At 47.9% G+C, this 15,352-nt stretch overlaps 1 protein-coding gene across 1 annotated transcript in view; it reads right to left on the reverse strand.

Moving 5' to 3' along the window:
• Positions 1 to 3,404: 3,404 nt before the first annotated feature.
• RAB22A (RAB22A, member RAS oncogene family) overlaps positions 3,405 to 15,352 on the reverse strand; it is a gene marked incomplete at both ends in the record, with an annotated part of 39,623 nt that continues 27,675 nt past the window's right edge. Inside the window, 4 exons of the mRNA XM_080716690.1 lie at positions 3,405 to 3,502; positions 9,558 to 9,667; positions 10,223 to 10,329; positions 10,410 to 10,481. Of these exons, the coding sequence (XP_080572816.1) occupies positions 3,405 to 3,502; positions 9,558 to 9,667; positions 10,223 to 10,329; positions 10,410 to 10,481 (387 nt within the window). The remainder of the gene's footprint in view (positions 3,503 to 9,557; positions 9,668 to 10,222; positions 10,330 to 10,409; positions 10,482 to 15,352) is intronic.

Raw genomic sequence — 15,352 nt, forward strand, 5'->3', positions numbered from 1 at the left:
GACCCACCCCCGTACACACAAAGCCACGGACACAGCCAAACAAGGCCCCCAAGACGGGCTGTTCTGGCTCGGCAGTTCCGAGAACGCCGTGGACCGGTCAGCTCGACGACTTTTCCCATCGCCCCGAGGTCTGCGAGCTCCCTTATGCCCGCTTCCTCCTCCAGTCAAGAAACAGAAGACCCGGAGGCAAGTTCCAAATATAATGTGGTTTTCTCTTTCTTCATCTATCTAAACCTAAGGAGAAGGGATAGACTCATGAACAGTGGCCCCTCGGAGGAGGAGATGGAGCCCCCGAGGGGCCCGGCCCCGCAGGTGTGGGATGGCATCCGGGAAGGGGAGGCGGGCACCTGAAGTGACGTCAGAAACGGGGAACAGGATGGATATTATTTTAAAGGAGTCTTCTGGCCGCTCTGTGTAGACCTTGTCCTCACCGTGGCTGAGAAGCAGGTGATGGAGATCTCGCTCGGAATCAGAAGGGCTTGCAGTAGGCACTTCTCCCCAATCACTTCTTCCAGAGTTTAACATGAAGGACACTTAATCATACTCTTACTTTATGTTCTTTTAATCACATGATAGTTAATTAGTTATCACAGAATCAGAAAAACACTTATGTAAAAGGAGAGATCTAGAGACCAAAGGTTTCTAGGATTGGACACCTGCAAAGAGCTTACTCCAATTTCTCTAAAAGGAATCAATACGCACTTTCAGCTAATTAATGATTTTTCTCTTCTGTGAAGTCCCCAAAGTTTTAAAAAATGGCCCCGTGTCATAAAGGAACCAAAAGATTTTTCTAGATGGGCTGTGTCTCAATTCCTATGAAAGCTTAGCCTTTTCTCAGAAGAAGGAAGGCATCTATGAAATATGTGTTAGATCACGGCAGAGTCAGGTTAATCCAAAACATGTTCAAATGAAAGCATTGGGCCTGACTTTAATGCTCAACTTTGCATGTCGGGAGGAAACAAACAAGTGGAGGCCATTTTCCCTGTTCTCGCTGAGTAAGGGTTATGTATCTGAGATGGAAATCTGTTCCTGCTGTTACTACGCAATATAAAGACACTACAAGAGGAAAAGCGCTCTGTCCATTTGTTGGGCAGACTGATGAAACTGAGGGACAGGAGGAGAGGCCTCAAAACACAGGAGCAGGGGCTCCTTGGTGCTCCTCCCTCCAGAGCGCTACGTGGCCGTGGCCGAGTAGAATCACCCTCTACACGCGCAGCAACAGGAGCAGTCAGAAGCCAGCTGCGAAGGGCTGCACAGGCGGCCTCGAGGCAGGCGACACGCAGCAGAACCTCACTGTAAGATCAGAGGTGCTCACGAGGCCGGGAAGACCCTGCCCTTCCCCGAGCTTGGAGACGCCATAGCATCACCAGCAATGCCCGGCAGGGCTGGTGGAAGCAGCATGAAGGTCATAGATCTGCCTCATCTTTTGGTGAAAGAGGACAGAAGAGGCTGCGTGTGCCGTGTCTCTTCTGCAAGGAGTCCAGTGACCCTTGTTTTTATCTTGTTGTCATGGAGATGGAGGCCCAGCAGCAAGAATGGTATGGACAGACCAGGGAGGTAGCTGGGTGCCCTGGATCCGGTGGATGTATGTGAAATAGAATCAAGCCACCTTCAGGGCTGAGGATCCCAGCTCTAGGAATCACATGCTGTCTCTAACAGTTTGCTAGTTTAGTGCTGGGTCACAGGCAAAATGCTATGGAGAGAGAGTGCCACATGCATTTTACCCAAATCTGTGTTAGAATTTTCACTAAGTACATTCTTTATGATTTCATAGGAACAAAACAATGTCAAATGGGTGAGCTATACTACAGGGAAAAGGGAAAAGGCTTTTACTTCATCCGAGTCCTCATTTCCCCATCTGAAGCTCTCCATATCAAGTGGGGGCTGCAAAGAAATGACACTTATTTTCAAAAGTTTTGACTGTCCAGTTTAAGGATAGCTCTGAAAGCCCAGTTCAGCTGGAAACCCCAGCTGCTCGTTTCCTACTCGCTCCTGTGGATTTCCGTCCCTCACAATACTCAGGCTGGAAGGGTGCCGAACGAGACCAGGAGCACATTTCCAGCAACTTCACTTCAGGGCTTTATTTTTAGATCATATTAAAAACCTCATTAGGCTCCCCGAGGGGAAGAGCGTGTTAGCCACTAACAGAGGCAGGGGAAAACAAAGGAAACGGAAAAATAAGCTGGATTGTTAACGAGGACGGGCTCTTAAAACACCTGGTCTGAGGTCACTGTGAACGCTAGGAGAGACTGCTCCTGGGCAGGTGACGGGGCTTGAGCTCACTCTATGACCCTGGCGTGAGGACTGGTCAGGCTTGTTAGAGCGGCCTCCGTCTCTGTTTTTATCATGGTTTCCAGATGGACTGTGGAGAAGAGGGGTGGGTGGAGGGAAGGCAGAGGATGGACGGGTGGCAAGCCGGGGTCTGTCTGTGTGTGCCCCAAGTCTCCCGGGCACAGCCCGAAGGCTGGGTGGGCATAAGAGACTGGTGCAAGATTGCAAGGAGTGCTGGGCAAAACTCAGAATTTATTAACGTATTTACATAATTTATAATCGTCAAGCAATGGTCTCATAAATATAGACTACAACTTTACATATGCTAAGCGACAGGTATTTGTTCTCCCCACCAAAATACGAAGGTTAAATAAAAAGTCAACAGCATTCACACTGTTACCTTCTCTTTCTTAAGCCTCTGCTAATCAGCATAGAACGTTTATTCCAGAGAGGAGCTGTACCACCACCACACTGATCATAAGAACTCATTTAAAGAGGTGCCAATAACGTGTCTGATGCTATGCACACAACGGGCCAGAGGCCCGGCAGGTGAGCTGGCAGGTGCCGCCCGGTGTTCTCTGGCCGCCTGTACCCTCGGTCCACACACTCAACCCAAAGTGCTTTGGAGATGGCAAAGATAAGACCGCCTCCATCCACCCCAGCAACAACCACCGGAGCTTCAGGCGATCACTGCCCCGCCTCCACCTGCGGTCCCTACGCACTGTAAACGACACAACTCCCTCTCACAGCGGGATGGGGAACCAGGGAAGTGAGAATCTCCACTTTTCTTCCCTCAAGAACCATCAAAGTGCTAATTTTCCCTTTACAAATGTTACATAAATCCTGATTACAAAATTACTCAGCAATTTAATCCCACCGTCCATACGATTAGATGGATGGTCTTCAGCAAGGCCAAGAGCCAAAGATGCAGCCCTTGGCCACAGGTCCTTGACAGGACAGACGTCCACAGACCGAGATAAGCTGCTGCAGTCCTCAGGGAGGGTCAGCGCTGGCCGGCGCCTGGAGTCCTTTGTGCACGAAGAAGTCTTGGGGCGGCTAGCGGGCCTGGCGCCCCAGCCCTGCTGCAGCTCTCGGGACCACCTACGTCACCGCCAAGCCAGAGGCTGAGGCCATCAGCAGCAGCTCCGCTTCGGCTCGGATGGCTGTCGCCGGAGCTTGAAGCCCTTACCGCCAGATGGCGGGCTGGTGTCAGTGGACGGAATTCTTCGACCTACCGATGGGAGGAAGGGAAGGAATGAGCTTCCAGTTTCCAAATCTGTTCATCCTCAGACACACAGTTTTGTAGATGCGATTTGGCAGGTTTCATTAAAGTTAAAAAAAAAAGGGGAAACTTTTAACGGCCACAGGACTGCTGGTGCTCGCACAGGCGCACTTCCTGTAGTCTCTCCCAGCCGGGGCCGACATCGCCACGGGACAGCAGCTGACATGAAGCACTCACACTGCCATATTGCCATTAACTCTAGACTTTTTGCAGATGTCACCACTTTTTACACAAATGTCCTGTTTTTGTTCTGGGACCCAAACTAGAGTACCATCCAACATTCAGTAATAACAACAAATTTTGGGGGTGTGTGGTGCTGGGCATTGAACCCAGGGCTTCATGCACACTAGGCAAGCACTCTATAGCCAGAGCTCCCTAGTACAAAATTTCAATTAAAAATTATACGTTAAGCCAGGCGTGGTGGCGCACGCTTGTAATCCCTGCGCTTGGGAGGCGGAGACAGGAGGCTCGCGCGGGTTCAAAGCCAGCAGCCAGCCATATGCTGGCTTAAGAGACCCTGTTTCAAAAAAAAAAAAATGTTAAAAACAATCTGGTTTGAAAAAAATTCAATCAGAGCATGCCTATCCATCCACCTCATGGCTGGGGCCACCAGAGTGACCTTGCGGAGCCGGGTGCACATAGGCTCGCGGGTATGCCTCGCGGGTATGCCTCGCTCCCGTCCCCTCCTGGAGGCAGGAATGCAGAGAGCGTCCACAGCTCCCTCCCTGCCGTCCTCAGTTAATATATCTTGGGGATTGTTCCATCTCAGCAGAGCGAGCTGCTGCTTCTGCTAATAGCTCTACAATAATGGACTGTGCGAACGCATAATTTACCTGCCTATTCGTCTGCTAATGGGTAGCTTATCCCCCTATTTTGACGTTATTAACAATAGTGTACGTGGCGTGTGCAGGATAAGCGGACGGGACTGGAGGAGCGAGGCCATGCCCTTCTGTTCCTGGGCCCGTGGCTGACACACGTACTGGATTCCCAGTGCCTGTCCAGCACACATGTAAGAGGACATGCAATTCCGATTCTGACAGGTGCTGCCAAATTGCTCTCTGAAGAGGCTGTGCCGCTTTATCCCCCACCAACAACGCATGAGGATGAACAGGTTTCACTTTACTGCTCCGTGAAGCGTACTGTCAATTCTGAGAGAAGCCTTAAATCACCCGTCCACCTACCTGGCTGATGACTCAAGGGCTGCTTCCTGTACGAAGCCTTTCACCGCGCCCTCCCACTCCCTACCTCTCCCCACTGCTCAGACAATGGAGTCCATCAGGCACCAGAAGTGTGCCACGACACTCCTGTCTACATGACCTGACCCCTCTAATGACACCTTATGCCTTTCTGGGGACGAGATCCAGTTTTTCCATCTCAGGGTTCCCAGTACTTATGTGGTTCAGTACCTGGTGCAAAGATATTTTCCGAACATGGAATGAATGGACAGGGACATCGCCTGACACTGACAAGGCAGAGGGAATCTGCGGCCACTCTCAGGCCCGTGGCTGTGAGCGGTGGGTGGGCCTCCAGGATTCACGTGAGCACCACGCAGCCTGATTGCTGTCTATACCAAGTGTCCTGCAACCTTCCAAAGGCCTATAAACGCTCTTGTGAATAAATGACAAATCTATTGAAAAGTTTGACTGAAGCTGCTTATCTTTATGTTCTTCCCAATAAAAGGAAACTCAAATATAGCTGGAATCACAGCAGCAACTGTGAAATGTGACTTTTTTTTTTTTTAAACAATGAATTACTTTTGGAAGAAAGCAGAGAATATCTTCATGACCTGGGGATAAGGCAGTGGCTTCTTAGAAAGGAAGTAAAAATCTTATGCTGGCCATAAAAAAAAAAAAAAAAAAAGGACAAACCAGAATAGATTAAGATGAAAAACTTCAGTTCACAGAAGGACTGACTGAAAAACAAGAGGTCAAGCCGCAAAGTAGACGTTTCTAACACATATTCACAGAAATGAAATGCCAAGGAGGCAGGAGGCGAGAGGAGCCGAGCCAGACTCGGCCCTTCCCAGAGGAGGGTGCCCAGCTGGCGCAGGAGCGCACACACATCTGGACAGGTACGGAGCTTCATCACTATCAAGAAAACGCAGACCACGCGCTGCCCAATGGATACAGAAGACGAGTCTCACGCACCACTGCTGTGAGCGCCAACGCCTCAATGCCACTCTGGAACTGGCAGTAAAGTCATACCCAACACACGAAAACCCAACGACCCACCAACTTTTCTCATGAGCATAAAGGTACCTAACAAAAGGTGTACAGATGTTCACCACAGGACATGACCGGCATATTCAGAGAATGACTGTTTTGTAAGAGCTCTAAATTGGAAACAACTCTCTAGATTGCCTATTAACAGCAAAATGCATAATTACATGGTGAGTCCCCACTTCCCTGGCTCCCAGCTCTGACTGATACACAGCCGCCCTGAGAACACATCTCCTACAGCTGTACATGCTGACACAGGTGAGCCCAAAGCATAACATGGAACCAGAGAGGCCAGACACAAAAGGGTAGTGTATGTTTTAAAAAATATAAAGTATAGCCGGGCGTGGTGGCGCACGCTTGTAATCCCAGCACTTGGGAGGCTGAGACAGGAGGATCGCACAGGTTCGAAGCCAACCTCAGCTACTTAGTGAGACCCTGTTTCCAAATAAAATATAAAATTGGTCTGGGAGTATAGCCTGGAGGTAGAAAGCCTCTGGGTTCCACTTCCAGTACCACCACAAAAAAAAAAAAAAAAAAAATATATATATATATATATATAGTACAGCCAGGCATCACGGCACATGCCTGTAATTCCAAAAACTTGGTACGCTGATGCACGAGAATTCCAAGTTCAAGGTCAGCCTGGGCAACTTAGTAAGATCCTGTCTTAAAATGAAATGAAATAAATTAAAATAGGCCAGGTGTTGAGGTACACACCTGTAATTTCAGTACTTGGGGGGCGGAGACAGAAGGATCACGGGTTTGAGACCAGTCTCAACTTAGCAAGTCAATATTTCAAAATAAAAACAACAATGGGCTGGGCTAGAGCTCAGTGGTGGACCGCCCTGGGTTCCATCCCCAATACCTCCTCCCTACAAAAACGCTGGGGAAGCAGCTCTGCAGCAAAGTGCCCTGGGCACAATTCCCAGCCCCTATAACGCATGAGCGTGCGTGTGTGTGTGCGTGCGTGCGTGTGTGTGTGTGTGTGTGTGTGTGTATAAGACAGGCACGTGTGTCTATAGACATAGATAAAATACACCTGATTTCCAGCTGTCAGTTTTCCCAATCTTTGTGAATATTTATCTCTTAGTTTTCACAGTTAAAATAGGAACAGACATCCTAGGTCTTTTCTCTCTTGGTGGTGCTAGGCATGGAAGCCAGGGCTTCACACGTGAGGCAAATGTTCTATCAGAGCCACACCTCTGGCCATACTAAGTTTTTATAAAGCAGTGTTCCTTGTTTATGGGGTCTATGACTCCATCCATCCATCCATCCATCCATCCATCCATCCATCCATCCATCCATCCGCCGGTCCGTCCGTGGTGCTAGGAATTGAACTCAGAGGCATTCTACCTCTAAGCTACACTTCCAATCCAGTTTTATTTATTTGGGAACAAGGTCTTGCTAGGTTGCTGAGAGCCTAAGTTGCTAAGGCTGGCTTTGAACCTGTGATCCTCCTGTCTCAGTGTCCCAAGAACTGGGATTACAGGTATGCGCTGCTGTGTCTGGCTCTTATTTATTTTTATTTCTGGTAGTGGGGATTGAACTCAGGGGCACTGTACCACTGAGCTACATCCCCAGTCACTTTTCTTTTTTATTTTGAGACAAGGTCTGGCTAAGTTGCCCAGGCTGACCTTGAACTTGCAACCCTCCTGCCTCAGTCATTCAGGTAGCTGGAGTTAAAGAAGTGCACTATTGAGCCTGGCTCTATCTTCTTATTTTTAATACTGCTATATAGTAAAGAACACTTAAAAATAGTTTTTAACACCTGACATCCTATACATATTTAGCTAGACGTATTAAAAATTCCAAAGCTGGGTGTGGTGGTACACACCTATAAACCCTAGTACTTGGGAGGCTGAGACAGGAGGATTGCAGGTTTGAAGCCAGCCTAAGCAATTTAGTGAGACCCTATTTCCAAATAAAAATAAATTTAATCTAGGGTACAGCTCAGAGGTAGAATGCCTGTATGTTCAATCCCCAGCACTATACACAAAAAATAAGTGGGAAAAAAAACACCCTCCAGATTGGACTTATGTTGCCTTTCAAGAATGCTCCTGGCCGGGCGTGGTGGTGCACGCTTGTAATCCCTGCGCTTGGGAGGCAGAGACAGGAGGATCGCGCTGGTTCGGAGCCAGCCTCATTGGCTTAAGAGACCCTGTTTCCACATAAAGTTAAAAAATAGGTCTGGGAGTGTAGCCCGGAGGTAGAAGGGCTTCCAGGAACCCCAGTACCACCAAAAAAAAAAAAAAAAAAAGAATGCTCCTGGGAGCTGGGATGGTGGTACACGCCTGTAATCCCAGTATTTGAGAGGCTGAGACAGGAGGATCGTAGGTTTGCAGCTAGTCTCAAGCTATTTAGTGAGGCCAACCACAACTTAGAGAGACCTTGTTTCAAAATAAGAAATAAAATAGGGCTGGGAGTGTAGCTCGAAGGTAGAATGCCTCTGGATTATGAAAAAAATAAAATAAAAGAAAGCTCTTGGGTACCTGCTATCTACACATCAAGGCAACAATTAACACCATATCTTTTAACCTTGAAATAAAGGGGTGGGGCCACTGGCTGTCAGGTGCACCCACAAAGTACCCTGTAAAGGTCTGAACTGTGGTAAAATCTAAACAATGGTATGTATTACATAAAATTCCCGATCTCTGAAAAAACAAGAGATAGCAAAAGAAAAACAAAAAAATAGAACAAAAACAGAACCACCCCTCAAACCTCGAAACTAGCAGCAGCAGCATCCCGAGGCCCGACCCAGCACAGCCACAGGTCCAGAGCAGAGCCGGGTTTCCGGCCCCCACGACCCGCGCGGTGCTGTGTTCTGCAGCCTGCCGGGTACCGGGTGCACGGCCTCCTCGTCAAAGGCCAAGAGCCCTCCAGCTCCAGCCAGCTGGGACCCCAATCCCAGGAAGGGGCCTAGTGGACGTGTCCAGTGTTCTCAGGGAGAGGCTGCTGCGTCCACCTGGAGGCGCTGGTGTTAGCAGGATCCCTGCCTGTCGGCAAGGCCTGTTCTATCAGGTCTCAGCCGATACGGCCTCCTCAGAGAGGCCTTCCTTGACCCTTTACAGCTCCTCTTTCACTTCCCCCTAAATGATTTTCTTCATATCTCTTATTATCATCTGGAATGATCCTATTTCTCTGGTGCCTCTTCCCTGCCCCCCATCAGCGGAACGCGCACTCCAAGTGCGCAGGGCTGTGTCTATCTTCTTCACGCTCTCTCCCCTGAGCCTGGAACAGTTTCCAATAAATATTTTGATGAATTTGAATGAAATGAATAAACATAGGTACAATCTGCAGAGGATCCCAAGGGCACGTGGCAGCCCCTCCCAGCTAGCCCCATCACAGGATGCTCCAGAAGGGGAAGGGGAGGTGGGAGGGAGGTCTTAGCTTTCCCTTGGCTAGCATTAATTTTTGAGGGTTTTCTTACGGTGGAATTCCACCTGCATTCATTTCCTTTTATTTATTTTGCTCATTTTCGATGACTCTGGATGACTAATTGAAACGCATTTAAAGAGAGAGCGGGAGCGCGGGCCGCCTGCGTGACCTCGGTGCCCTGAGCGTTATTTATTTAGTGGCGGCGGCCCTTCCAGGAGGGCTGCAGTTATCAGCCAGTGGCTCTCCGGCAATTACACCCTGACAGGAAAGCCGGCCATTCCTGATACTCGGAATCTCATTTCACGAGAACAGGATCAGAGACTACTCAGAATACGGTGGGAACTGTAACCAGGAAGGTAATTCTGTCTGCGGTTGCACAGAAGAGACCCATAAGGCATGCAGATACTTACTAATTTCTATAAAGAGTTCATTTATGTTTATGGCATTTTTTGCACTGGTCTCTACGAAAATCGCATGAATGGAGTCAGCGTAGTCCTTGGCGTCTCGCTCCATGACTTCTCTGGAAGGCAACAAGTGCAGATGAGAGATTCTGCCCACGGAGACCTTCATGCTCTTCCCACCTACCCGGTAATTAGCCAGACTCACGAGGACAAAAGCGGTCCCCAAAGGTGCCGTCTGAGTCCTGACACCACCTCTGCGAACTCGCGCGCTAGAAACGTGGCTGATGCAGTGGTCAGGGAGGCCAGGCTGCCCACCCTGCCCCGTTAAAGTAGGGCCTCGCGCTGGGGATCATGGCCGCGGCAGGGAAACTGCAGAGAGATGCGTCCCGCGCCTAGCACCCGCCTTACGGGAGCCTGGGGCTGCGCTGATCTCAGATAACGTCAAGTGTGATGCGACCACTGTTTAGGTAAATTGCACACCTGTCTATATACATAATATAATTAGCTCTGAATGCCTGAAATCTTAATTTTAGTTTGAAACCTCAGGACTCCAATCACAACAAAGGGGAATTTTTCAGTGTCAGTGATAAATAGAAGCAAGGCTCTTCGCTGGGTACTTCTCATTAAGAGAAGGACACACACTCGGGGCTGCGATCTGCTGGTCTATAGCTTACCTGACATCGATGAGATCACACTTATTCCCTGCGATGGCGACTACAATGTTGGGTGGGCCGTGCTGTCGAAGCTCTTTCACCCAGTTCTTCAGGGTTGAGAATGTCTCCTGTAACACAGAAGGACAACTGGAGATCTGAGCAACTAAGAGTTTCCAAACTATTCCAAGGAAAGCCGAAACTGCCTTACTTCTTTTGTGATGTCATACACGATGATGGCTGCGGCCGACCCTCGGTAGTACATTGGCGCTAAGGCACGGAACTGCAGAGGCGGGGAAAATAAACAAGAAAATTAGAAAAACTGGTTAAATGGCTTTAAAAAAAACACTAGACTTTTAAGCCCATTATCCCTGTACAAAAGGTAATCTTTCTCTTAAGCCAAAGAAGATGACATAATGCTTTGAGGCAAATGAACCAGTAATTACCAAAGGCAAAAAACTTTTAATGTAACACTGAAATGTCTCTCAGAAGATAGTTTAGAATACAGTTTTATAGGAATTAAATATGGTGCTATAAACAGTTGATTCAGCTAAAAAGGCTTTTTAATTGAACTCAATGTTCTAATTCCCAAATTCATTTGTTCGATAGTCTTTTAAACTTTGGCTTCCCAAACTATCAGGGAGATAAAAATAACGCTGGAAACAGTTCTCCAGAGAAGCGGCTGCATCGGGGCCGGTGAGATCACCCTGTGATCTAGACGCTGATTGTCCTAGACGCGAGCACACATCTGTATGCACTACTTGAGCCAGTCTGCAACTTGCTCTGACATAGCCATCCATGTGGCGTTTCCCAAATGCTGGGCACTGGTCTTACTTCCCTTCTTCAAATTTAACCTTGCCTGTGCTGCTCCTACCCACCCGCCGCAAACAACAGGGAGGACAGAGGGAAAGAACCACCAGTACCGGCAGCACTGCGCCTCGCTCCGGGTCAAGATGGCCGCCGGCGTGCTCCCTGCAGTGCGGGAGCCGGCCTAAGGCTCTGACCTAGACTCTCGGCCACCTCCCGCGCCAACTGTGAGGCCTGGCACAGGGCGCCTCTGAGGCTGAGGCCACGTACCGCCTGTGGACCGGTGCTGCTTCCCCGAGCCAGACCTTCTGGCTCATAAACTTCACGATAACTTGAACTTTGGGAGGGAAGCGAAATGATTACTATCCGCCAGCTGTGCGGGGCACGCGGGCATGTCTGCTAGCATGCTATTTTATCTTGGGGCTGGTACCTGTAGGAAATCAAGAACTGGCGAATAAATGATCAAGGCCTATGCAAGTTGGAAGGAGATGCAAACTAAATGGCAGACACAGGTATCCACGCAGAGAAACTTGTCACCGTGAAAAAAATACCTGGCTCTGAGATGAAAACCTGCTAAATTTCAATAAAATGCTATGCTAAGTTTCAGAGAGAAGAAAACAAAACTAAAAGCTGTAAGGAGAAAGCTCCGTTGAAGTTGGGTGTGGTGGTACATGCTTGTAATCCCAGTACTTGGAAGACTGAGGCAGGAGGATTGCAAGTTCGCAGGAGTGAGGCCCTTGGCAACTTAGTGAGACCCTGTATCAAAATAAAGTCAAAACCAAACACATAGATACATGTGTATCTATGTTCACAGCTGCACAATTCACCACTGCCAAACTATGAAGCCAGCCAAGATGTCCACCAACAGATGAACAGATTACAAAACTGTGGGATATGTACACAATGAATTTTACTCAGCCATAAAAAACCCCACAATTACATCATTTTCAGGGAAATGGATGGAACTGGAGGACATTATGCTAAGCGAGATTAGTCAGTTAAAAAAAAATAATTGTATGCTTTTCCTAATACGTGAAAGCTAAGGAGAAATGGGCCATAAGAGGAGCTCTAGATGAAAATGGAAATCCTATAGAGGAGCAAACAAGACAACCTAAATGAGGGGATGAGAGGGGGGAAGAAGGAAATTCTCTAAAGCACACAATGTACTTAAATATATCGAAGTAAACCACTAAGCCAAGCATGGGAAGGAGGGATGGGGAGGGAATGGGATGGGAATTGGGTAGGGGCTAAATGGGCAATGTGTACATACATGTCCACACAAGTTTTTTTGCCCCATTATGATGTATGAATACAATGCACCAATAAAAAGATTAAAAAAATAAAACACATCACCAAGCCTTCCATCTAAAAAAAAAAAAAAAGTCAAGAGCCAGGCTTGGTGGCGCATGCTTGTAATTTCAGTACTTGAGAGGCTGAGACAGGAGGATTGCAGGTTTGTGGACAGCTTCAGCTACTTAGCAAGGCCCTCTGCAATTTAGTGAGACCCTGTTTCAAAATAAAGAACAAAGAACCGCGCATGGTGGTGCACACTTGTAATCCCCTTGCTTGGGAGGCTGAGACAGGAGGATCGCATAGGCTTGAAGTCAGCCTCAGCTACCAAGTGAGGCTCTCAGCAATTTAGTGAGACCCTGTTTCCAAATAAAATATAACATAGGTCGGGGAGTAGAGCCTGGAGGTAGAAAAGCCCCTGGGTTCCACCCCCAATACCACACACACACACACACACACACACACAAAATCAAAATAAAAAACAGAAAATAGGGCTGGGGTATAGCTGCTGAGACTGGCCTTGAACTTGCAATCCTCTTGTCCCAACCTCCAAAATACTGGGATTATAGGCATTAGTCACCATGACCCCTTAGCTATATTTTCTTGGTCTTGTTAACTACAGTATACATTTTTCTAGAGTTTAAAATGTATCATTTTATATAAAAGATCAGAACACGGTGTCTAATTCCTTTTATTTCATATTCCATGCTAAGCTGTTGTCAAACATCTTATATCTAAATAGGCTATAAATTATACAACCCAACATTAAACTTTTGAATTAAGTAGCCAGCTGTCTTTCGGAGTTGAGAAGAGTGGTATTCTCCTATTTACTGCTTCCAGGGCTCCTCCCTTGTGCCCAGGGGTCTGAGTTAGCAGCCGGTGTCACGCCCTTTCACTCTGAAGACGTCTTATTTGCAAGACACTTTGAGCAACTGACTGTTCTGTCTCACTGGCTCCTGGTCCCCTGCTTCTGTGAGAAGCGCCCACCATCCCTACTGTCTTTTTCCTGCTCGGAAGGCTTCTTTTATCTCTGGCTGCTTTCCAGAGTTTCTCTTTATCTTTGGTTTTCAGCAGTTTGACTGTGATGTACCTAGATGTGGCTTCTGCTGAGCTTCTTGGATCTGTGCGCTGGTGCTGGAGCCTACTACACTTGGGAAGACTTTGGCACGGCTTCCCGAAGTATCTTCCTCTGTCCTCCTATCTGCTTTTCCCCTTCCGGGTCTCCAGCGCATGCACATTAGTCTGTCCCTATGGGATTGTATTTCCTATGCTTTATTTCCCCCACCCCATTCTTCTGATTAATTTTTTCTATCTCCAATCAACTGAATTTTTCATATTAGATATTATGGTTTGCAGCTGTATTATTTTCACTTCATTTTTTGTGCCATTTTGTGTGAGATTTTTAAAGACTATTTTTCTTTAAATCTTTGAGCATATTTATTTATTTAATTTTAATTTTGGTGGTAATGGGGATGGAACCCAGAGGCTTTCTACCTCTGGGCTACACTCCCAGACCTATTTTATATTTTATTTGGAAACAGGGTCTCGCTAAGTTGCTGAGCCTGGCTTCGAACCTGTAATCTTCCTGTCTCAGCCTCCCAAGGGCAGGGATTACAAGCATGCACCACCACGCCTGCCTTTGATATTTAAGCGTGTGCTTTAATTCCGTGTCTGCAGGTCCTGACGAGGGTCCCTGGGGTTGGCGTGTCCTTGCCTTCTTTCTGGCCTTCCCGTGTGTCTCTGGTTGCACACAGGACAGCATGGCTGGGCACCAAACATGTTCTCCGCAGACTGCCGAGTTCCTGGCTAACCTCATGAGACCGGTTCGCAGCTTGGTGGGGTGAGTCTATCTGAGTTTGCCCTTAGTCCCAGGACGTGGTCTCTCGTCCTAAGGCACGACCCTTCTGAAGTCCCAATGGCGCGGCCCAGGCGTCTAGCAATCCCTAACACAGCAGGACTGAATTCAAACTCCAAACTCCAGCTCTGCGGCAAAGGCCAGCAGCTAAAATCTCTGCTCAGTCTCGCCACCCTGCCGGTGCTGATTTCTTTTGGGTTCCATATGTGCTTTCTGTATGTGTACAACCTGGGGGCCAACTAAGGACCTGAGGGGGATCTCTAAGCAGATGCTGGGGCTTCCCTCCCTCTGGAAACCATCTTTTCTGGGCTGTCTCCTCTTTCCCCAGATGCTTTAGCCCCTGAAGTGTTCTCAAATACCACTGCTAAAAAGGCTTCTTTGCTATGTGGCCCAGAAAGTACTAAGTAGGGAAAAGCTGAGCAGGTGTGGACTACGCCCGACACAGCCTGACAGCTTTTGGTTGCTCTGAGGAGCCTTCAAAATAGTTATTTTTTCAAAGTTTCACACCCAGAGTTTATATATAAATTATTGCATGTCGGAGAGTTGGTCTGTTATAAGCCATTTTCTGTTATGTTGGAATTCTTTTGGTTTAAGAAGGAAGCGGCAAGCATATAGACTCAAAAGACACCGAGCGCTCCTGTGCTCCAAGCCTGGCTCCAGATCAGGGGACAGCAAACTCTTTCTGGCAAGGGGCTTTGTGGGCCATCTGCGTTTTCTCTAGCAACTACTCAACTCCACAACTGTAGTGAAGTAGCCAAAGACAACATGTAAACAAACAAGTGTTGTTAGGCTCCAATAAAACTTTATTTACAAAAACAGGCAGCGGGGTGGACTTGGTTCACAAGTCACAGTATGTTGAAGCCAGCTCTAGATGACCCTAAGTATCTATACTTGTTCCAGATTCTTAATGTAAGAACAATTCTTTAGATAACTTCTGGGACAATAAATGAGTGTGCTTTTCTGGTATTTTTGCCCCCAGAAATAGCCATCTGGAGAAGCCACACTAAGATGCAGGGAAGTGTCTCTTTGGGTCTAGAGTGCGCCTGCTCCAAGCTGCTTAAAGGTCCCTTTCAGACAGTCACGCACAGATGGAAGCGCGTGGAGTGCTTCCTACTTTACGGTGTAGCTGTGGTAAACAGTCATGGTGCGCACTTAGGTCTGTGCCGCGTCTGTCTCAGTACGACTGCAGGAATCTTCCTTAA

Source organism: Muscardinus avellanarius (genome assembly GCF_963383645.1).
Source record: "Muscardinus avellanarius genome assembly, chromosome: 19".
Taxonomy (NCBI): domain Eukaryota; kingdom Metazoa; phylum Chordata; class Mammalia; order Rodentia; family Gliridae; genus Muscardinus; species Muscardinus avellanarius.